Source organism: Diplotaxodon limnothrissa, linkage group LG5 (assembly GCF_057381915.1).
Source record: "Diplotaxodon limnothrissa isolate DT_005_m linkage group LG5, D_limnothrissa_male_GT1.1, whole genome shotgun sequence".
In the NCBI taxonomy this organism is placed as follows: Eukaryota; Metazoa; Chordata; class Actinopteri; order Cichliformes; family Cichlidae; genus Diplotaxodon; species Diplotaxodon limnothrissa.
Window position 1 is genome coordinate 27304721 of NC_140600.1, and position 21805 is coordinate 27326525.

The following is a 21805-nucleotide window of genomic DNA, read 5'->3' on the forward strand; positions in this document are numbered from 1 at the left end:
CATCTTTTTCATAATGTCTAATAAGCTTCATACAGTTAAACACAATTATTATGACTGAAACACACGCTTATTCTCGCTATTAATAAAAGTAGTATACATGTATGCCTGAATAAAAACAAACAGATGAGATGTTAGAACTCTTTTATTTTTGGAGCAGGCTTCAGGATCTTTATTACCTCCTGAATTTCCTCCTGAATTTAAATATTTTTAATGTTAGATTTAATTCAAAGTCAGCTGTTTAAATAAGAACAGCACATATTACATGAGGGGATATGACAGGTGAAATATTCAGTTTAAAATATACTGACAGCTCTCCAAGTAAGACTCTAAACTGAAATAAAACGGTTCAGTTATGAAGAGCTTAACTTTAATCTCAGCCAAACACTAAGATAAACCAAACATGAACATTTCTAAGTTATCTAAGTGACATCAACCTGAGTTGAACACGACATGACGGTTTCTGCAGTAAAAAGAGTGGCATTGATCATCATGATCGCACCGGCAATGCAACTGAAGCTCAGAGCTGAAAGGCTCACAATCCAACCACTGAAGGACAGAGAGAAACACACAAAGATCAAACATACAAGAACACATACTGTGAAAATAGAGGTTTAAAATAGTATCCTCATTTGTCCCTAAAATTGAATAGGTATTGATAAAACAATATGTAAAGCAGGTATTAAATATGCACTTATTATCATCACCAAATTAAAGACTTTTGAAGAAAATAAGCCTTTTTTCAACTCATTCGATTCATTTTTATGGCTTACAACAACTATACATGCATGATACAGAGAACAAGCAATGCACCTAGAATGAACAAAGTGCATGGGCAAGAACAACAAATGTAGGAATCACATTGCTCAAAAGATTCAGAAAGAATTTTGTATTAGTTCATTAGCCAATATGATTGGACTACCTTTCTCTATAGTTAAAAATAAGATCCAAGTCTTAATACTTCCAAATGAGCAGGATTTCTAGTATTGTTTAGACTTTAACTGAGCCATATACTTTTGGGTTTTAATGCAATAGTTGCTTTTCTATCAGTTTGACCTACTGACTGCCAGCAACCACTCGCCAGCTAGTTTTTAGCTGGGATAACAAAGAGATGTTTGTTTAGGTACCTTACCTGAACCCCCAACCAGGGATGCCGATGGTCATGATGACAAAGACAACCACTTGGGCAAAGAAAATGAAGAAGAAGGCAAAGAAGTTGAAGGAGCTGTCATTCCTAGAAGAGGGAACAATATAATTACTGAGCTGTCTGCACAGTAACTAACAACTCAGACAATTTTTTGTGAGTGTACTGAGCAAAAACCAAAAAGGAAAACAACTCTGAACTTCTTCACCAAGAAGGAGGTACACACCTGAAGGCTTTGTACACAGGTCGATACCAGCAGATAAAGGAGCAGGGAGTGAAAAGTACGACCCACAGGGCGGCGAGGCACAGACCAGAGCGAGCATCACTGGACGAGGTGATGCAGAACAGGGCCAGGGAAGAGGTCAGGTTGAAGAACAGCTTGCCTGTGCAGACTTGACATAGATAAACAACAAAGAGACTATGAATAAAAAGGAAAAGAACTGCAGCCTGACTTTAGGGATCAAAACCAAACAATCCTTCTCCCTTTTGACTCTGGCTGATGCAATATGATGCCATTTTTCACAGGTACTGTTGTCGTCTGCTGCCTGGTCAAGATTTCAGAGTGTGACAGGCCGTTATTAAAAAAGCTCCACACTGTTTTTAAATCTCTTGTTCTTTGCATTTTCACACAGAAACTGCATAATGTAATCTTAATAACACTTTCACAGTTTTCCAGGTGTCCTCAAAATCTGATAATTCTGCAAAAATCTAAATTATAATTATTAATGACACAAGCAGTTACAGGCTGTTTTTACTGGATACACCCTGTGACAGCTCAGTCAGCTGAATTGCATCAGCTCTTAAGAAAAGATGCAATTTGATGCCATCTGTCCATCTGTATGGACAGATGGCAGGAATATGCCAAATATGGTACTTTTGGTGCTGTCCTTTGGCATCTGATACCAGGCAGTATATCCTGCAGGTCTTAAAGCAAACAGTCCCCACTAAAATCCCCTCTCTGAAACTTCACAAAATGCAGTTAGAAGTTCAATATTTATGCCCTCCATCATGTTTTCCAAAGCCATTCAGTGGTCCAAATTGGAATTTTTGCAAGGCCAATTCTGGCCTCCAGGCCTTATGTTTGACATCTCTGCTTTATCCATTTAAAACTGTAAAAGAACAAAACTAGAACTTGTTTCTGTTTTGTTTCCCTTCTATTTAGCAACATTTACTTTCTCTCTCACTTTCAAAATCCGTGTCAAGTGTCAGTATCAAGGAAATATTAAAGGCTCCTCTTACACTTTTTTCCTGGCCTAATCTAAGAGACAAGGTGTGGAGAAATTCTACAATTTCTCTTTGAAGGACTCAAGGAGAACTTCTGCAAGCTTAACCAGCTGGATTGGTTGTTTTGCAGATGCCCCATGTCAGTGTCCCCAAGTCTTTGATCTAACAGTGAAGCGCGAGTCTTTGTACAAACATTCAAGCTCTTGTGCCAGACAGTGTAGGAGAAGTTACGCATGCACGAATCAGTTTACTGTCTCCAACTAGGAAGTCTTAAGTCTTGGAGGGGGGGGAGGGGGGGGCAGTTATTCTCCCAGGCTGAAGAAGAATAAAGTCAAAAAACACTTTGGTGTCACTGGGATGTCATCAGTTCATTTCCTATTCATTTAACAGGTGTTACAATGTATGAACACATCTGTTAGAGCCAATCTATAGAGAAATATTTTTGATACTGTTTCAGTTATTATGTTACATGTCGTGTAAGAAAACACAGCCATAAGTAAATTTAAGAATTTCAATGGATGATTATATTTCTCCCACTGAAAACCCTATGTCCAGAGGAACAAAATCAACTTTTGGGGATATTAGAACATTTCTTTGACAAAAAAAAAAGCAATCAGTGACAAGAAGTACTCTTTCTTCTGAAGAGTAGTGTAAGCTCCAGCATTGCAATGTCCTTTTTTAAACCATGACACCAGCACAATGTCACCCCTCAGGGCGTCTTTTTTCAATGCGCAGAGGGAACTTCAGCTACTATCAGCTGCCTTAGGTGCTCCTTAGGTGCTTTTATGAAGCAGATTAGGTTAGCTGGTGTTATCGCCAGGTACTTTATATAGAGTAACCAGTTATCCACCCTTCTTCATGTCATAATGAATCCAGCATCATGCACTCTGCTCCGTTGCACATATAAGTCTGGAAATGTGTTATATCCATGTTGTTATTATCTATTTATAAACTCTGTTGAGTACACAAAGCAATGAAAAAAAACTGGAGCCCAATTCTTTGTATCTGTGCATATACTTGATCAATAAAGCTGATTCTAAAAAAAAAAAGAATGTGGCTGGCTTCTTTTACTTGTGAAGCTGTGGGTGCTCAAAAATTGCAATAATCACGTACACAGTAAGAAATAAAAAATAATGTTGGACAACGGTCTTTTAAATCTGAAGGTTTCAAATTCTCTGACTTCTACACTTAACTCCCGTTGCTCCTGCTACGAGGTTGTGTGTCACAAGCTTCCGCTCTATACTCTCCAGCCCCTGGGGTTTCTTTGCCAGCTCCTCCTGCTTCCTCATCAGCTCTGCCTTAGCAGCATTCACTACAGGCTAGCACAGAGTGAATTAGGCATTAGAACTCTATGTCAAAGTTATTATGCATAATTACATATATAGGTCCCAAAGTTGCTCCAATGGTTGTGTTTAGGTATATTGCTGGTTCAAGTGAGTCATTCAGGCAGGTCTGCTTAAAATTGAGGTGGGATCCATAAAGCTGGTGGCATTAAAAAAAATCATACAAATGAAATCCTGTCCTGCTGATTATTTCTGGGATTTCTTTTTAAGCATTCAGCACCCAGATATACACAGCAGAATTTAGTGCAACGCTTCCTTTTAATAGCCATGAAAACACTCCTGCTTTTCTAGATCCAGCTTCCCCTGAACGTTCAGATGGTAAGCTGATATAAACCACAGTAAAGAGGGTCTTTACTGTATAGTGTTTACCTAGGAGTTGTAGGAGCCATATTTGTGAGACTCCGTAGGCGTTGTCATGCTCTTTGGGGTCTGCACAGGTGCAGATGGAGGAATGGTGGAGGAGGCTGTAGCATGGTTAAAAAACAAAACCCGACATCATACTTCAGTCTGACAAAAAATGTGGTCACCAAAAAATTATTCCAAAGAAATTCACTTGGATTTAGTTAGTGAATGAAAGAATTATGAATTAAAGAATTAATTGTTAATTAATTAAAAGTATTAATGTATAAGAGCATACATATACAAATCATACACATTTTAAAACAACACAAAAAAGTAAAATTACACATTTATGTCCACAAGTAATATCTTACTTTTTGTGAACTGATCTTTCTAGATCTTTTCTGAGTACAAAGCTGCAGGGAACAGCATTCAGACCTCTTTATTCTTCATTCTGAAAAGCCTTTTATCCCATATCTCACACACAGCTATATCCTGTGGTGCAATAACCTTCTCTACTCATGGTGGCTTCACTCATTTGACTTTTATGCCCCACTGGGTTAAGCCATTATCATTATCATCATCCTCCCCTTACTTTCAAAATTTACTTTATTTAGAGTCAGTTAGTCAAACCCTTATTTTGTTTTTAAATGTATTTATTTATTTATTTTTTGCAGCACATTATTTATTTTTTTCCTGTTATTTTAGGGAGAAAAAAGGTCAAAAGGTACCAGAACAGAACTTTGGGTGATTCATTTTAACAGACAAGACGTGTATAACTAAATAAACAAAAAAGGATGATATTAATATGATAATATAATAACTCTGGGTTTAAGTAAGGAGTAACATTTTAAAGTGATGTATTTCTAGACCCGGTTTGTAGAGTACGCTTGGGGAGTGTGATCGTGTGTACAGCGTCTCTTTATGTCTGTCTCCACGTTGGTTGAGTGTGGAGTAAGTGCATATGAGAGCATGAGGGTGGGAATGGATGTTTGTATCTGTGTGTGCCTGTATGTCTGTGTCTATATGTCAGGTTGGGTGTCAGGCGCCACCTCTCTGGGGACATCTCAGGCCCTCCAAGGTTTGGAGGCCTATCTCCCCCTACCACCACTTCCCCTGCCAGTGGCGGACTCCCTCAGACATTGGTGCGTTGGTGGTTCTTTGTGTCCGGGGATGGGCGTCCAGGTACACACCGGCTCACTCCTTGGCGGCCGCTTATCGGGGCCTGGAGCCTGGGGCTCGCTCGGGCCACTTCGGAGGTGGGGTGCCCTCGGCCTCTCGGCCTGGGGTTCGGTCACTCAGGCACGGCTGGCTGCCGGCGGAGCTCACGGGCGCGTCACTGCAACTCCCCCTGGCTTCTGCTCCGCGGCTGCTGAGTGAGCCCTCATCTGGGACTCTCCTCAGCTCTTTCTGGGACAGTGGCGCGGCTGCCCCTCTGTTGGTCTTCCTTGGTCTCTTGTGTTCTGAGGGCCTCTGGATGTCTGGAGTTTTGATCTCCTCCATACCTGCTTCATGCCCTGGAGGACGGGGCTGTGGCCCCCCCACACCCTCTAGCAGATCATTACATGAAGGAACCTTTTAAAAAAAACAAAAAAAACAAGCGCGTCCATGCTCACAGGTGTACACACGGGTGATCACACCCACAAACTACACCCTTTTTGGCTCCTACCTCAAAGCACACTGTGTTCTGTTGATCTTATGTGCTGCACAATAATGTTTAACATTTAGTATTTACTGTCATATTCCCATATATCATTGTGATGTTGTTTATTCTATTACTCTTGTTCTCTTCTGCTTGTTTTCTTTTTTCTTTCTCAGCAGGTGATCCAGGTGATTGATATATGCATTTTTTTTTCTCTGCCCGTTCTGTTGGTTTTTGTCTTTTGCCCTTCTCCCCCGTCCCTCTTCTCAGCTGTTTCTCTTTCCCTCTTTCTTTCTCCCCTTCTTTCCCCCAGTCAAGTCTGTCCCGTATTCAGTAAGTGAAAATAAAATAAACAATAAAAGGTGAATCAAATGGACCATTACGGCAAGGCTGGGATGGTCAATTTGGTAAAGTAAATCCGTTGGGCATATTTGTTTGCCTTTAGACAACAATTCTGATGGCAAAAGAGCCAAACGGGACAGGCCAAAAAAAAAAAAAAAGTGATGTATTCTCTTCATTTTGCCCATATTTCCTCAAACTTTAACCACCTGGAGTATCATGAAGAAGGCGATGTTTTACCTGTCTTCTATGCCTGGGATTTCTGGTTTAAGCCACTTCAGATCATAATTCTATAAATGCTATATTGACAGCAGTATATTTATAAACACAGTACAAGTATATAGGACAGTATGTTGGACCCCTGTAGTTCTAGGCATCCCCCCCACACACAAATCAATCAAACCATATCTGATGAAAAGAGCTTAAAATGTCTGCTGACTTTGCTTCACAATAGTTTTTAAATGGACTTCAAAAGATCCCAGCAGTGTATTCATATGTGTGGATTTGTGACATTACTGTAAGCAGGAAGTGGCCCATCTGTGTGAGAAATGTAACACCAAAGTCATGGAAGCTTATGCAAAGTTATTTACCACCATTTAACAATATAGGCTTTATTGTAATGTAATTTATTTGTAAATGTTCCATAATTAGGAATCTTATTTTGACATTTTTCAGTGTACAGTTTAAAAAAATGAATATTACTGATTTAAGTGCTACAGAATCACCAGTTTATGTCTATATTAATGTTACAATTATGCTATTATACTCTATATTATATAATTGACTCATAAATGACTTGAGTCTAATATTTTAATTGCTAGAACAACTTGGTTGCTTGGGGGTTAAAAGCCTTTTTACCTTGTGAAGGTACCACATCTTTACTGTTGCAAAAGTCCCCCACAGATTTCAATTCAGGATTCTCTGAGTGCCATGCTTCTCTATTAGAAAGGACTCTGTTCTGCATTTTAGGAAAAACGGGATTACAGAATGGTGCAATTCACAAATATACTGTAAATATTGTTGTGAGAAGGTATGCAGCTTGTGAGCTCTGCTACAAATGCTACATTTTGCTGGTTAACAAAGATCCGTTAACCAGCAGAACCAGTCCTGGTCCTTCCTCTTAAAGGAGCCCTTTCCCCCCCACAGTTACCATATGCGTGCGCATAGAGAATTATACGATCACTTGGATTCTCTCTCTAATATTCTGGGGTCCTTAGTTTACAGTATAAAATCCCTTGGGATGACTGCTGTATACAGTTAAGGTCAGAAGTACACAGTCATCATGCGCATTAATCTCATGAAATTCAAAGGCTTTTAATTTTTTTAACTGTTCTTTTTCCAGGGTGGAATGACTGTACAGCATACATATTTAATCACTCTATAAAACAAGAATTGGGTGCGCTAGTTATTTTGGATTTTCTCTTATCCATACAGGGTAAAATACACTTAAAGGTGATCCTGAAGATTCAACAGTTTCTTTTAGCTTGACAGGGCCGAGACCTATCAACTTCTCATTATTGCACACTTTCTGTAAATCTAATAAACTTCATTTCACTTCAGAAATATCACTGTGTGTGTCTCCTATATGATATATTTAACTGAAATGTTTTATTATAACAACCAACGATTTATACAGGAAAATAATGACTATTAACAAGGTTGTCTAAACTTTTGCATCCCACTGTATATATAAAAATTCCCCGCTCGCCCCTGCGGGCGGTTTATCCTTCAAGCTCGGGTCCTCTACCAGAGGCCTGGGAGCTTGAGGGTCCTGCGCAGTATCTTAGCTGTTCCCAGGACTGCGCTCTTCTGGACAGAGATCTCTGTTGTTGTTCCTGGGATCCGCTGGAACCACTCGCCTAGTTTGGGAGTCCCCGCACCTAGTGCTCAGACTACCACTGGGACCACGGTTACCTTCACCTTCCACATTTTCTCGAGCTCTTCTTTGAGCCCTTGATATTTCTCGAGCTTCTCGTGTTCTTTCTTTCAGATGTTGCTGTCACTGGGAACCACTACATCTATCACTACGTCCGTGTTCTTTTGTTTCTCTACCACCACTATGTCCAGTTGGTTATCCATCACCATTTTGTCCATCTGTATCTGGAAGTCCCACAGGACCTTAGCTTGGTCATTCTCCACCACCCTAGACGGCGTCTCCCATTTTGACCTCGGGACTTCCAGGCTGTATTCGACACAGATGTTTCTGTATACTATGCCAGCCACTTGGTTATGACGTTCCATGTATGGTTGGGTTCCATGTATCTTACTGATGTATTCGTGGATGTTTGTTGTCTCATCCTGGACCGTGGTGCTGACACTCACCAGTCCCCGGCCTCCTTCCTGCTGCTTAGCGTACAACCTCAGGGTGCTGGACTTGGGGTGAAACCCTCCATGCATGGTAAGGAGCTTCCTTGTCTTGATGTCAGTGGCTTTTATCTCCTCCTTTGGCCAGCTTATTATCCCAGCAGGGTACCTGATCACGGGCAGGGCGTAGGTGTTGATGGCCCGGATCTTGTTCTTACCGTTCAGCTGACTCCTCAGGACTTGCCTGACCTTCTGCAGGTACTTGGTGGTTGCAGCTTTTCTAGTGACCTCTTCATGGATCCCATTTGCCTGTGGGATTCCCAGGTACTTGTAGCTGTCCTCTATGTCTGCAATGTTGCCTTCTGATAATTCAATCCCCTCAGTTCTGACTACTTTCCCTCTCTTTATTATCATCCAACTACATTTCTCCAGTCCGATTGGCATACTGATATCATTGTTGTATATCCTGGTGGTGTGGATCAGTGAATCATTTTCTCATTCACTCTTGGCAGTAGGCATGAACCATGTCGGGGCCTGGTGCTGTCCAACTCTTCATACTGGTGACCCTTTCTTGGATGTCTGCCACTGTGATGGTTACTGGACCCTGTTCAGGGAGGTTGCTGTGGTCTGCCCTCAGATTCACTAGTCACTGAGCATTGCCGTTATGGGTTGCGTCCTTCTCCCATATGCTCTTCCAGTATTGTTCCATCTCCAGCCTTGGTGGTGCTGTTCCCATATTGTTCCCCTGCCACTGAGAGTACACCTTGGCTGGTTCTGTGGAGAACAGCTGCACATTTACGCCGACATCATCTTAGTGCAAAGACAAGTGGAAGCAGATAAAAACAACAAGCACGCATGCTACAAACTTTACCCGAGTCATTTAGACAGCCGTTAGCACATGATTCTCCTTATGGGGACCTGATATGTTTAATATGCTGCTGAGAATATAGCCCAGAAGAAACGTAGAGTATAACTTTTATTTTGGAAAGAGCCATTTCTCTGTAATTTTTCCAAAGATGAGTGATTTCTCAATTTGTTGTTTCAGCAACATTAAATTAAAAAACTGTACTTTTGAGTTATTTATAATTTTAATAAATGACAAATTAAAAAGGCATGAACATTTTTTTGTATCAAAAAAATATCGAACTGTGACACCAAATTATCGAACCGAACCGTGAATTTTGTGTATCGTTATAGATGTATAGTTTAGTTGAAGATCATAATTCTATAAAAGAGTGAAGTGAAAAGTGAAACAGAAAGCATGAGGACACCAAAATGACTCTGCAGCAACTTACAAAAAGAATTGGAATTAACACTTATTCACAAGAACAATTGTGCTTTACTAAAGATAATATCTCAGAGCTCAGGATTATCTGTGTGAGCATGCTTTCTTAAATATTTGAACCAACTCAACAACCAACTGGTTGCAAACCAGAAGCCAGATGCTTAGAAAATACACAGGAAGCATGAGAAACAGGCTCTCTGGGTCTCTGTGACCTATGTAACAAAAGCAGCAATAAAAAACTGGTTAAACCAAATAATGCTCACGTCAGTTGTATTGTGAACCAGGTTGTAAAGGTCCAGTGTGGTATCCTATGTGTCTGTTGTGTTGAGTCACTGCAGGGTCAGACAGGACAACAGACAGGACAAAGACAGAGTTATTCAGCATCCTTATTTATCAGTGGGCAAACACTGAGGAGGATCTGGCAGGCCCTAAAATAACTCACATGAGCAACAACACACCATCCATTACCCTGACGTTAGCTTCATGTCCAACATCTCTCACCTGAAAAGGGTAAAACTGAGAACTATAAATAAAAAATGTAAAAGCACAGTGGCTCTTAGAAAGGGAAACATGAAGAAAGTAGCTCTAAATTTAAGAATAAAATATTAGAAGATAAACATCTGGGAGGAAAATGATAAGGCAAGTAAACTTGTTATCAAGTAAATTTAAAATAATTTAACAAACTATAAAGATACGAACAGGGGAAATAAGACAACAATAGAGAAAAGTTGAGAAAAATATAATTCAGTGAATAAACGAAAGCTTAAATAAAATAATTACTGTTTAGAGTGTAATGTTAACAACAACAACAACAACAACATAATTAGAAAGTTGTAATAAATGTCATTAAGCGTAACAGGAAAGTAAGAGGAAGGAAGGCAAAAGTGATTACACTTGAGACCTTTTAAGGAAAATGAAAAGTTTAAATTGAAAGAAAAAGACTGGCTGTGAAAAGAAATAACAGAAGTAAAAGCTGCAGAATACATGGCTGGCCATCCTGCAGCCGCGAATCACTACAGTTGCCTAAGAAAAAAAAAGCATTGTCAGATCTCATGAGAAAGAATTAATAAAGGGATCTTTGGTATCTGGAACACTTTCTTTGGTGCTGGTCAGAATGTGTGTAATCTTTTAGCTTGTCTTGATGTCAGTGGCTTCTAAGAAATAACATTTTGAAGAGTTTTAGAGGAGCTTGGCATAGGGTTAGGTCTTAACCCTTCAAACCCCAGGGTGTCAGGCTTGAAGCAGGAGTGTTTGTAAGTTTATAACACTCCCACAACATTAGAGGGACTTTGGCCACCTAATAGGTCATCCCAAATGAAAATTGTGAACAAACCCCAAATTAGAAAATGGGGCATAGACGGTCTTTCCTCTGTGTGGCAGGGTCCAGTTGTCTGTGGATTGACGCATTCAAATTGCCCAAAATGCATACTCTAGCAGGAACTGCTGGACTAAATGACTAACTCTATTCTAGTTATAGTGTGCAGAAGTAGAGTTTGAAGCACTGAGGAGGGGCATGCAGTCTGACTGGGCACTTGGCAATCAAGAGTTGGGTATGGGGCAAACTGAGAATTCTGTTGTTCCTTATTCTACTTGTTTTCCAATTTTGTTGTTGTCATTCAAAGTCTGTTGTTTTCTTTCAACTTCCGTTGTCTTTCATTCAAAGTCTGTTGTTTTCATTCTAATTCAATTTCATTCAAAGTCTGCTGTTTTCATTCTAATTCAATTTCATTCAAAGTCTGCTGTTTTCATTCAAAGTCTGCTGTTTTCATTCAAAGTCTGCTGTTTTCATTCAAAGTCTGCTGTTTTCATTCTAATTCAATTTCATTCAAAGTCTGTTGTTTTCATTCTAATTCAATTTCATTCAAAGTCTGCTGTTTTCATTCTAATTCAATTTCATTCAAAGTCTGCTGTTTTCATTCAAAGTCTGCTGTTTTCATTCTAATTCAATTTCATTCAAAGTCTGCTGTTTTCATTCAAAGTCTGCTGTTTTCATTCAAAGTCTGCTGTTTTCATTCAAAGTCTGCTGTTTTCATTCAAAGTCTGCTGTTTTCATTCAAAGTCTGCTGTTTTCATTCAAAGTCTGCTGTTTTCATTCTAATTCAATTTCATTCAAAGTCTGCTGTTTTCATTCAAAGTCTGCTGTTTTCATTCAAAGTCTGCTGTTTTCATTCAAAGTCTGCTGTTTTCATTCAAAGTCTGCTGTTTTCATTCAAAGTCTGCTGTTTTCATTCTAATTCAATTTCATTCAAAGTCTGCTGTTTTCATTCAAAGTCTGCTGTTTTCATTCAAAGTCTGCTGTTTTCATTCTAATTCAATTTCATTCAAAGTCTGTTGTTTTCATTCTAATTCAATTTCATTCAAAGTCTGCTGTTTTCATTCAAAGTCTGCTGTTTTCATTCAAAGTCTGTTGTTTTCATTCTAATTCAATTTCATTCAAAGTCTGCTGTTTTCATTCAAAGTCTGCTGTTTTCATTCAAAGTCTGCTGTTTTCATTCAAAGTCTGCTGTTTTCATTCAAAGTCTGCTGTTTTCATTCAAAGTCTGCTGTTTTCATTCAAATTCAATTTCATTCAAAGTCTGTTGTTTTCATTCTAATTCTGTTCTTCTCATACTAATTCTGTTGTTCCTTATTCTACTTCTGTTGTTTTCTTCCTAATTTTGTTTTCATTCAAATTCTGCTTTTTTTTTTCTTCAAATTCCATTGTTTTCATTCAAATTCTACCCGCCTACTACGCTTGCAAAGGTAAAATGATTGGCTAGAATTCAAAGTTTATTACATCTCAGGGAAAAAAGCACCGAAAGAAAGCACCGAAATGTGCGCTGCTTTTCGGTCTGGTTACTACCACATATCATACCGGTACCCATCCCTACTGAGGAGTGACAAAATTTTCTCATGATAGTCTTTCTGGTTTAGCAATACTGTGTACCTGCCCTTGTCTGCTGGAAGGATGATAATGTTATTGTCTCCTCTCCTCCATGCTGATGTTGGATGCTGGGGGCTTCGCATTGCTGAGACAGGCTGAAACCTTCGTCCGTAGTTTCTCTGCTTCCACGTCTGCAATATTGTTGTTTCGAATTGCTGTTTCTGTGGCTGTGATCAGCTCCACTAGCAGGATATGTCTCGGCATCACAGCAAAATTCAACCCTTTAGCAAGGATGTTTTTCTCTGCTTGGGTGAGCTGTCTGTCAGACAAATTCTTCACCCACTTGTCCACATTGTCGGTGTGGCATCCTCTCTCCATGGCCACTGATGACATTCTCCCTATTTTGCTTGCTGGTTTCCGACGAAGTCAAACTTCCTTTGTTACCTGGTCTTAGACTTCTCATGCTGTGCTAGATGAGCCTTCTCAAGGAATTCAAACACCTTTTTAAGAGTATTGTCATCTAGAAGCATTGTAAGTCTCTGTCGGATCTGCTCCTTTCGCCATCTTACAATGCTGTGATTGCAGCCAGTCCCCAACTCTCTGTAAATGGTACTCATGGCCATTGATCAGTAGTCTTTGATCAATGAGCTTTGATCAGTGGTTGTTGATCAATGGTCATGAGACTTTGCATATTAATAATCAAGGAACTGACCTCCCAGCCCATTGTTCCTTCAGTGGTGCTAGTTTCAGTCATTATGCAAATGTACTGTTTATAAGATTGGGGAAACCTGCAGTCAGCTGAGACTGAAGAAGTCACTTGGATGAGTGACAAAACATTTCTCCCACTGAAAACACCAGATGAACAGAATCAAACTTTACTTACCTGGTTGATTGAGCATGCATCAACACATCATTATCCAGCATTTTGCGCATAAATTGTTATTATTAGTTGTCACATCCTGTTTTTGAGAGTTAAAATACATAACATTCATATAAGAAATAAACTGTGTAAACTTGTGTAAACTGTATGTGGTGTTAAATAGGCCTATACTACTGTACTTTAATGTCACTCACAAGGGTGGTACTTCAAGAGCCATATATTTTATTTTATGAGGTGGTACTCATTGTGAAAAGTTTTAGAACCACTGGTCAAAAGAATTACAAGTATATAGTTTCCCTCTGTGTATGTGTGTGTTTGTGTATCAGAAAATAACCTACCAAAAAGCTGTGGTCAACACAAATGGTCATCCTGACACACGCACAGGTATCTTCACCTGCAGAGTACAGGGTACCGATTACTTCGACTTCCACACTGTGGAAACACGCTGAGGAACACAAGACAAAAATATGAGGCAGGGAACTGACTATGGTAAGCAGACAATCTGGCGAAGGTTCAATGTGAGCACTGGTCATAAATACTGCTGAAGTAATTGCCAACAGGTGAGGAGCGAGGAGGGCTCCACCCAGGGGAGGAGAGCCAATGCTGTGGAAAATTACTCAGACTCACCCAGATCATGACAAGAACATTGTGGAGGGCTGCACCAATAAGCCTATAGGACACAGGAGTCGATCTCCAGGCCTCGAGGGCCGGAGTCCTGCAGGTTTTAGATGTGTCCTTGATCCAACACAGCTGATTCAAATGGCTAAATGACCTCCTCAGCATGTCTTGAATTTCTCCAGAAGCCTGGTAATGAACTAATCATTTGATTCAGGTGTGTTGACCCAGGGTGAGATCTAAACCCTGCAGGACAACGGCCCTCGAGGCCTGGAGTGCGACACCCCTGCTATAGGAGATCAAATTAATAAACTGAATGTTACAGCCCTAGCAGGGCCTCCTGAAACTGTCCTTGTGTGGGTGTGGTGTTCTTTCTCCTCCTCTCTTGCACCACCCCTCTGTCTCTCTCTCACTCTTCTCTCTCCCCGGGACACAGCTACTTTTTATTAGCCTTGTTTACCAAGGACCCAGTCAGCAATCACCTCTCCGAGGCTATATAAGCTGGGGATGACCTGCAAGGGAGGTGGTTTTTTTTTTTTTTTTTTTAATACCCCTCTGGTGCTACATGGTTTTTTTTTACTAGGTTTTAGAAAGGCTCCTTTGAGTAGTAAGTAGATGGGCTTGTGGTCCCTGGAAGTGTTTCCCCATGGTGAGGAGTTAAGTAAGAAGTGTGTTTGGTAGTTTTTCCTTTTGCTGTTGCAACTGCTTCCTTTGTTTCATTGGCATTATTGGTAAAACGGTGTTGCCGGCTCTTTAAGTTAAGGTTATTTGTAATAAAACTACATTGTTCGTAATAAAACTATATTTTTATAGAACACCTCTGTCTGTTTTTCTTTTCATTCCATTCCCGGACCCATTTGTTACTGGTCCCCACACTCACACCCGTAGACCACTTTGTGGAGATGTAACACTGAAATAGAAATCACAACACTGCTGAATTAAAGACTAAACTTTTAACATAACTGGCTTGTTTTTACATATCATACATGTTCTGAAAAATAGCTCAATATAACCAAGTCAGCTTGAAAAACTAGCATGGGTTGGCTTAAATACACTTATTTAAATAGAGTAAGTGCAGTGTTTCCTGCTTGTCTGGTGCCATTTCATAAAATGACCACATGGGGAGGCTGTAGACTTTTTCATTTTCATTTAAAGCCTTGGTTGTCACTGAGATTTTATTACAGTCAACAGACACTTAAATAGGTACATCTTACTGATACTTTGTTTTGTCCATATTAACGTGACAGCATCATGCAAATTGCTCTCGATTCTCCTTTGACATCTGACGTCAACAAGGCAGTTTTACTCCTGCTCACTGAACATTTTCTCTTTTTTTGGACCATTCTCTGTAAATATCAGGAATGTTTGTGTGGGAAACTCCCAGCATATATGCAGTTTCTGACATCAGCCTGCCTTAAATCACATCCCCCCCTCCCCCTATTCTTATGCTTGACTAGAACTTCAGAAGGTGGGCTTGACCTGTGTCAACATGATAAAACGCTTACGTGCATTGACTTGCTGTCATGCTGTTATGTGATTGGCTGAGAAATGGAAAAATGGTAAATGGCCTGTATTTGTATAGCGCTTTACTAGTCCCGATTATATAGAAAAAAAAGTACATAGAAAAATATATAGAAAAGGGAGTTTACATATATGGTGTTTGATTTGCACTTTTTTAATGTTATACAATTAGTTATACAATCGAGGTGTGTGTGTGGAAAAAAGTTTTTTCAAAATGCTTAAGAATAAACATTAAAAGTGTCTCTGATGTTTTCTGTGGTTATTTTTGCACCACACATCTGGGTTTTTTTAAATACTTTTTTTATAGATCCAATCAGCGTTTATCTTGTTTGGGAATTTTTGTGTTTTGTTCTTCATATTTTCCTTCTTTACTCAGTTACTTTTTAAACATTTTCATTTTTCCTTTCAAAATATAAGAAATACTTTAAACAAATACTGAAGACTAATGACTTCCTTTCATTTGCATATTTGAGCACATTTTCAATTCAATTCATTTTTGTTTATAAAGCGCCAAATCACAACATCAGTTGCCTCAAGGCGCTTTATATTGTAAGGTAGATGCTACAATAATACATACAGAGAAAACCCAACAGTCATATGACCCCCTATGAGCAAGCACTTTGGCGACATAGGAAAGGAAAAACTCCCTTTTAACAGGAAGAAACCTCCGGCAGAACCAGGCTCAGGGAGGGGCGGGGCCATCTGCTGCGAGCGGTTGGGGTTAGAGAAGGAAGACAGGATTGAAGACATGCTGTGGAAGAGAGACAGAGATTAATAACAAGTACATTTGAATGCAGAGAGGTCTATTAACACATAGTGAGTGAGACAGGTGACTGAAAAGCAAAAACAGTGCATCCTGTGCAGCCTATGGCTATTGCAGCATAACTAAGGGAGGATTCAAAGCCACCTGGTCCAGCCCTAACTACATACTTTTAAAGCCTAATCTTACAAGGTCATTAAGATAAGATCGGGCCTGATTATTTAAGACCTTCTATGTGAGGAGCAGGATTTTGAATTCTATCTATCTATCTATCTATCTATCTATCTATCTATCTATCTATCTATCTATCTATCTATCTATCTATCTATCTATCTATCTATCTATCTATCTATCTATCTATCTATCTATCTATCTATCTATCTATCTATCTATCTATCTATCTATCTATCTACCTTTGAAACTGTGATCAATAAACCACATATCATGAACCATATTTTCTTGTTTTTTAGCATCAGGTGTAACAGATTGTCTTTAAGTTTATAATGACACAGTTTATATTTAACTGAAACAGACTTGTACATCTCACAGTGCAGACAAGTCAAAAAGATCTTTGTGATGCTGAACTGAAACTATAACCTTTATTTAATCACTGTTCTTGTCGGATCATGAGTTTTACTTCCTTCCTTATTTTGCACAGTGTGTGTGTGTGTGTGTGTGTGTGTGTGTGTGTGTGTGTGTGTGTGTGTGTGTGTGTGTGTGTGTATGCATGTCAGAAAGTGTCAGGATGAACCACTGACTCATTTTTTCAGTTTAATAAGAAGTCTGTTCACCAACAGAAGGAAATCCCGTCCTTCCATTGAAGATCCAACAATCAGAAAACCCGACAGGTGAGTAAAATAACACATCAACACACAGAAAACATGGAATATTGTTAAATATTTGTTTGTCAACAGCAGGGCAGTGTATATAATAGAAATGTTAAATAACTTAAAGATAAAGTTCACAGTGTGATCATCTCTGGACCAACTTTCAAGTCCTTGAGATTGTTAATCAAAGATAAATTAGCTACAATTAATGTGAACAAGAACAAAATCAATTTAAGCTGTTTGTAAACCAGCTTTCCCTTAAACTAAAAGCTTACATCAGCCACTAATTTTGTTATTTCTAGTAAATTAAATGTACCGAAGGATTATGAACAGTTATTATTATTAACGGTTTAGTCTTAAACAATACAACAATGTGATGTGTCATTTTATCCTCTATTCTATTCTAGTTTATTGAATTGTTTCAATTGAAATTTATGAATATATGCTTGGAAATAGCTGTTGTATAAAGTTTCTACAGGATTTGCAGAAATAAAAGTGAACATTTCTAATCTGAGTCCAAAACATAAAGTGTCTTGAGGAAGCAGAATAAATGTAGAAAAAGACAGAATGTTTATGTCTTTACTTTGTTTCTTACATAGTTTCTTATTTGTAACTCTTGACTTTGACCAGATTCATCTTTGCAATCAAATGTTAAATCCAGTGTTTTGGACCATGGGTGGTAATTATGGGCTAGCGGTCTTGGTGGGCGTGGCCATACTTCTGGAGGCTGTCCAATGTCAAGTGAGCTGCAAAGGAGCTGATGGTGAGCGAGGAGTGAACGGCGCTCCGGGCAGAAATGGGTTGCTTGGAATGAAGGGAGAGAAAGGAGAGCCAGGTAACACCCTGCTAAATGCACAAACATTAACCTGCTTACCGCACTTGGTTTATGTACTTATTATATCTTAACTGTCAATACAGAAGTTGAAAAAAATAAACAACATAAGTTGAATAAAAACAACAGAAGCTGAATAAAAACAACAGAATTAGAATTATAACAATCATTTATCTGCATTATTATGTTATTCTTTTAGAACACATTCTACTTTATCGTTCTTTCTCTCACTGTTAGTCCTCCGCTTCTTTTCAGCTCACCTCAGTGCAAATCTTCACATGTTTCAGTTTCTGTCACTTTTGCAGCTCTTTCTTTACTTTATTGTCTCTCTACTGTTGTGTTTTTATTCAACATCGTTCTGTTTTGTGTGCTTTTGCAGTGTTTTTCTATTTACTGGTGTGCTTTGAAATTTTAGTTTACAGTTTGATGCTCCGTGTGTTACAGAACCACTACACTAAAGAGTCAGACGTGCTCCACTGATAATGAGTGACATTGTTACTCTGTAATTGCTGGATGTATAAATAAGAAACAAAGTCTTCACAGGTGCTTTTGTCACCCCTCAACTGGTATAAAACTCAAAGACTGATGTGGAATAATTCATTTTCTATTTGTAGCTGTGATGATTCAAGGTCCAGTGGATACAGCCAGCCTACTGAGGCAGAAAGGAGAGTCGGGAAATCGGGGCACGCAAGGACCCCAGGGCCCAAAAGGTTTCCGCGGAGATTTGGGGAAAGAGGGTGAGGATGGCCCCCCAGGTCCTCCTGGCCCAGACGGCAGGTTGTCCCAAGGTAACGAAGAGATCATTTCTGACCTCGCCATATGCTAACATACAGAGTATATCTTTTAAAACACAGCAAACATAATGCTGAACTCATATTGAGTACACAATAAGTTACACAATGGATAATAAAGCAAGGCAACGTGGAAATGAGAGTTTTTTTTCTTTACTGGTACGTTTAAGCTAGCATATGTAGTCAAACAGTTATCCAGCATCTTGTGCATAATTTGTGACATTCACATGTTACTCATAAGCACACATAGTGTAACATCAGAATATCGAGTGACCACCAGCATTGAGTGTCCAGTCTCATAACATAGCCATGAGTTCTACCTTATAAATTACACATTAAATGCATCATTCATACTTGTGTGTATGTGTGTGTGTGTGTTCTCTTAGCAAGACACACCTCTCAGCAGGAGTCCCGTTCGGCCTTCTCAGTGATCAGAACCGACAGAAATTATCCTGCCTTCAACCAGGTTCAGTCTGATGCCCATCACACCTTTCACTCCCTCAGATGTTTCATTTCTCATATTCTTAGTCTTAATATCTGGACATGAGTCCCTCTTAATGTCACACACACGAGTTTGTCACCTCCCTTCAGCAATATTTACCCATGCAGATATTTTCAGTTTTATCAAGTCACAGTTTGTGTGGACACAGAGTCCTGACACAAAATACTCTTTTAAGAACAAGGTCCAAATGTGACGATTACATTTTTTTCGTTTGAAGCCAAACAACTGCCACTTTTTGACCTCAATCTCAAAATTTTGACTTTGAAATCAAATAATCAATATTTTTTTCTTTTTTTAATGCGGCCCTAATACTGCTTCATAAACAACAGCCTCTCGTTTTTCTCTTACAGTTTTTAGTTACAAGGTTATTGTTTTCCTCTTTGTGTGTGTGTTTGTGTATCAGAAAATAACCTACCAAAAAGTTGTGGTCAACACAAATGGTGATCTTGACACACGCACAGGTGTCTTCACCTGCAGAGTACAGGGTACCTATTACTTCAACTTCCACTCTGTGGCCAAGGTAACTTGCTCCTGTCTGTTCCACTGTAAAATAAATCATACATATTGTGCACATTAGTGTGGCTTATGCTATCATCTTGACAGGCACATTGTGTGTTAAATGCAGTGAAAGCTTTATAAGCTTATCCATATTTCTTCCCAACATTTGTGTGTTGTGTGTTTTTAGGTCAGCATGTGCCTGCAAATAGTCTATGATGGACCAAGAAGAACCCTGGGATTCTGTGATAATAACAGGTCAAACAGGCAATCTGAGCAGGTTGGTTTCAGGTCCAGTGAGAAACATGGAGGGAAAACATTTGATCAAACAACCACACAAATATCTGTTTGTCTAAAAGAAATCCTCCTCTAATAATATCCCTGTATATTGCCTTGGGTTATTCTTTACACTAACTGCAGCATTTTGTCACGAAGCCTCGACTTGATCGGCTGTGTTGCCTTTCAGGTGCTGTCAGGTGGTGTGGTTTTACAGCTCGCAGTTGGACAGAAGGTCTGGCTTGAGTCCTTTAGGGAAAACCAGGCACCTACTGATACCAGGGAGAACCAGGAAAAAAAGATCATCTTCAACGGCTTCCTGCTCTTCCCAAGTCCAGCATAGAGTTCAGCTGTACGCTCAGAAATTTAACTTCACAATGGAGTCTGTGCTCAAACACCAGACTGCATCACTTTGTCAGTTTAATATCTAAAAATCTCATATTTCAGTTGTTGTTTTAAAAGCAGCATCACAGCATTAACATGCATTATCATCTAAAGAACACAATTTCATGTGAACATGTAAGCAGGTAATTTTGTGTCTACTCATGTCAGACTCATGTAAATTTTGATTATTAGCACTGACTAAATAAAATTGAAGGCTATTATTCACTGTGATTGTGTCTGCTGATATTAAATCAATGAGAAATGTACTTTCATACAATTTGATAAATTAAATTGTATTCATCTTTAGCATCCAGTAAAGTAAAAATACAGAAGATATAAAACCTCCTCAGGATCAAGGCTAGAGAGCCCCAAAAAAACCTATTTCAAATGGGAGGGGTCGCCACAGCGTGTTTGAGATACAAACCTCCCAGTGATTTGTATCTCCTCCTGATACTGAACCAGAGAGCTTTCACATGCTAGGTTAACTACTAAACAATGTACATCATGCAATGCAACAGACAAGGCTAGAGTTAAAGATTGATGCTTTTAAAGGTTTTTGTTTTTTTTCCAAATACATGCTCTTTGGATTCCAGTACTCACAGATATAGATTGTAATATATCAGTCAGCACCAAGCCCATTATTTCTCACTGAAGAAGATGTCGTCTGCAGGTCATCTCAAGAACATTCAGGAATAGTTTCAAAAATCCACTGCTGTAAAACAGTTGTAGTTTTAGATAACAGTGTTTTATGCTTTGTTGCAGTAGTGGAAGACTCAGTGGAGTGCCTGGAAAAACTGTAAAACTTGTGAAAATACAGTTAAAAGTCCAAAATGTATGGAATAGATTTTGTGACTGGCTGCAAAGTTTTCAACGAAAAACATAAAAAATTAAATCTTTGGGGTAGCCTATTTTTAAAAAAATATTCTAACGATGGTTAAAGGTTATTTTACAGTGACAGGTTGGCTATCTCTGCACACTGTTGTTGTTGTGACTGTCCGGGCTGAAGAGAGTGGGTTGTACCGGAGCACTCTCCCCGGAGTTAACGGCCCATTTGCCTGTGTTACTGAGTAAACAGACAAACTGAGATCAAAGCGTCCGGTTCTTGAGAACATATGTGAACATTACAGTATATATATTCATATATGTGTATACTGTTAATATGGCTGCTCATATTAAACATCATCAGTGTTTTAATAGAGGTCAATGTAAGGACAAATCACACCACATCAAATTCCCCAAAATGAGTGGTGTGATTTGTCCTATCCAGGTGCAAGTGATGAGATGGAGTGATGCTAAAATTTTACCCCCTGAGTCTGAACTCTCTGTGTAGAGATGAAACTCCTCCTATCTCTCTCTCTCTCTCTCTCTCTTTTTCTCCAGCTAAACAAAAACAAAACTGAGGTAATAGTCTTTGGTGCCAAAGAAAAACGATTACAGGTCAC

At 39.1% G+C, this 21805-nt stretch overlaps 2 protein-coding genes across 3 annotated transcripts; one reads left to right on the top strand and one right to left on the bottom strand.

Moving 5' to 3' along the window:
• Window positions 1–419: 419 nt before the first annotated feature.
• LOC146632512 (secretory carrier-associated membrane protein 3-like) lies at window positions 420–6904 on the bottom strand. Its single transcript, XM_085353522.1, has 5 exons — window positions 6887–6904; window positions 3546–3684; window positions 1368–1533; window positions 1130–1231; window positions 420–546 (listed from the first exon to the last, which is right to left on the bottom strand). The coding sequence occupies exons 1-5, from the start codon at window positions 6902–6904 to the stop codon at window positions 420–422; spliced, it is 552 nt and encodes a 183-aa protein (XP_085209648.1).
• Window positions 6905–14450: 7546 nt separating this feature from the next.
• Window positions 14451–20574, top strand: LOC146632513 (complement C1q tumor necrosis factor-related protein 4-like). Of its 2 annotated transcripts, XM_085354444.1 has the most exons (8): window positions 14451–14498; window positions 17054–17104; window positions 17714–17918; window positions 18530–18703; window positions 19093–19172; window positions 19612–19728; window positions 19894–19983; window positions 20170–20574. In XM_085354444.1, exons 3-8 carry the CDS (start codon window positions 17732–17734, stop codon window positions 20320–20322), a joined length of 801 nt encoding a protein of 266 aa, XP_085210570.1. In that variant the 5' UTR covers window positions 14451–14498; window positions 17054–17104; window positions 17714–17731; the 3' UTR covers window positions 20323–20574. The 2 variants fall into 2 exon arrangements, with proteins under 2 accessions (XP_085210570.1, XP_085210569.1); XM_085354443.1 differs by lacking the exon at window positions 14451–14498 and having other exon boundaries at window positions 17041–17104.
• The last annotated feature ends 1231 nt before the right edge of the window (window positions 20575–21805 follow it).

Coding starts and splice junctions, on each gene's coding strand:
- LOC146632512 (XM_085353522.1), bottom strand. Junction 1,232..1,367: donor CCTGTGTACAAAGCCTTCAG/GTGTGTACCTCC, acceptor TCCCTCTTCTAG/GAATGACAGCTCCTTCAACT. Junction 547..1,129: donor ATCCCTGGTTGGGGGTTCAG/GTAAGGTACCTA, acceptor TCTGTCCTTCAG/TGGTTGGATTGTGAGCCTTT.
- LOC146632513 (XM_085354444.1), top strand. CDS start 17,732: ATGTTAAATCCAGTGTTTTGGACCATGGGTGGTAATTATGGGCTAGCG. Junction 18,704..19,092: donor AGACGGCAGGTTGTCCCAAG/GTAACGAAGAGA, acceptor GTGTTCTCTTAG/CAAGACACACCTCTCAGCAG. Junction 19,729..19,893: donor ACTTCCACTCTGTGGCCAAG/GTAACTTGCTCC, acceptor GTGTGTTTTTAG/GTCAGCATGTGCCTGCAAAT.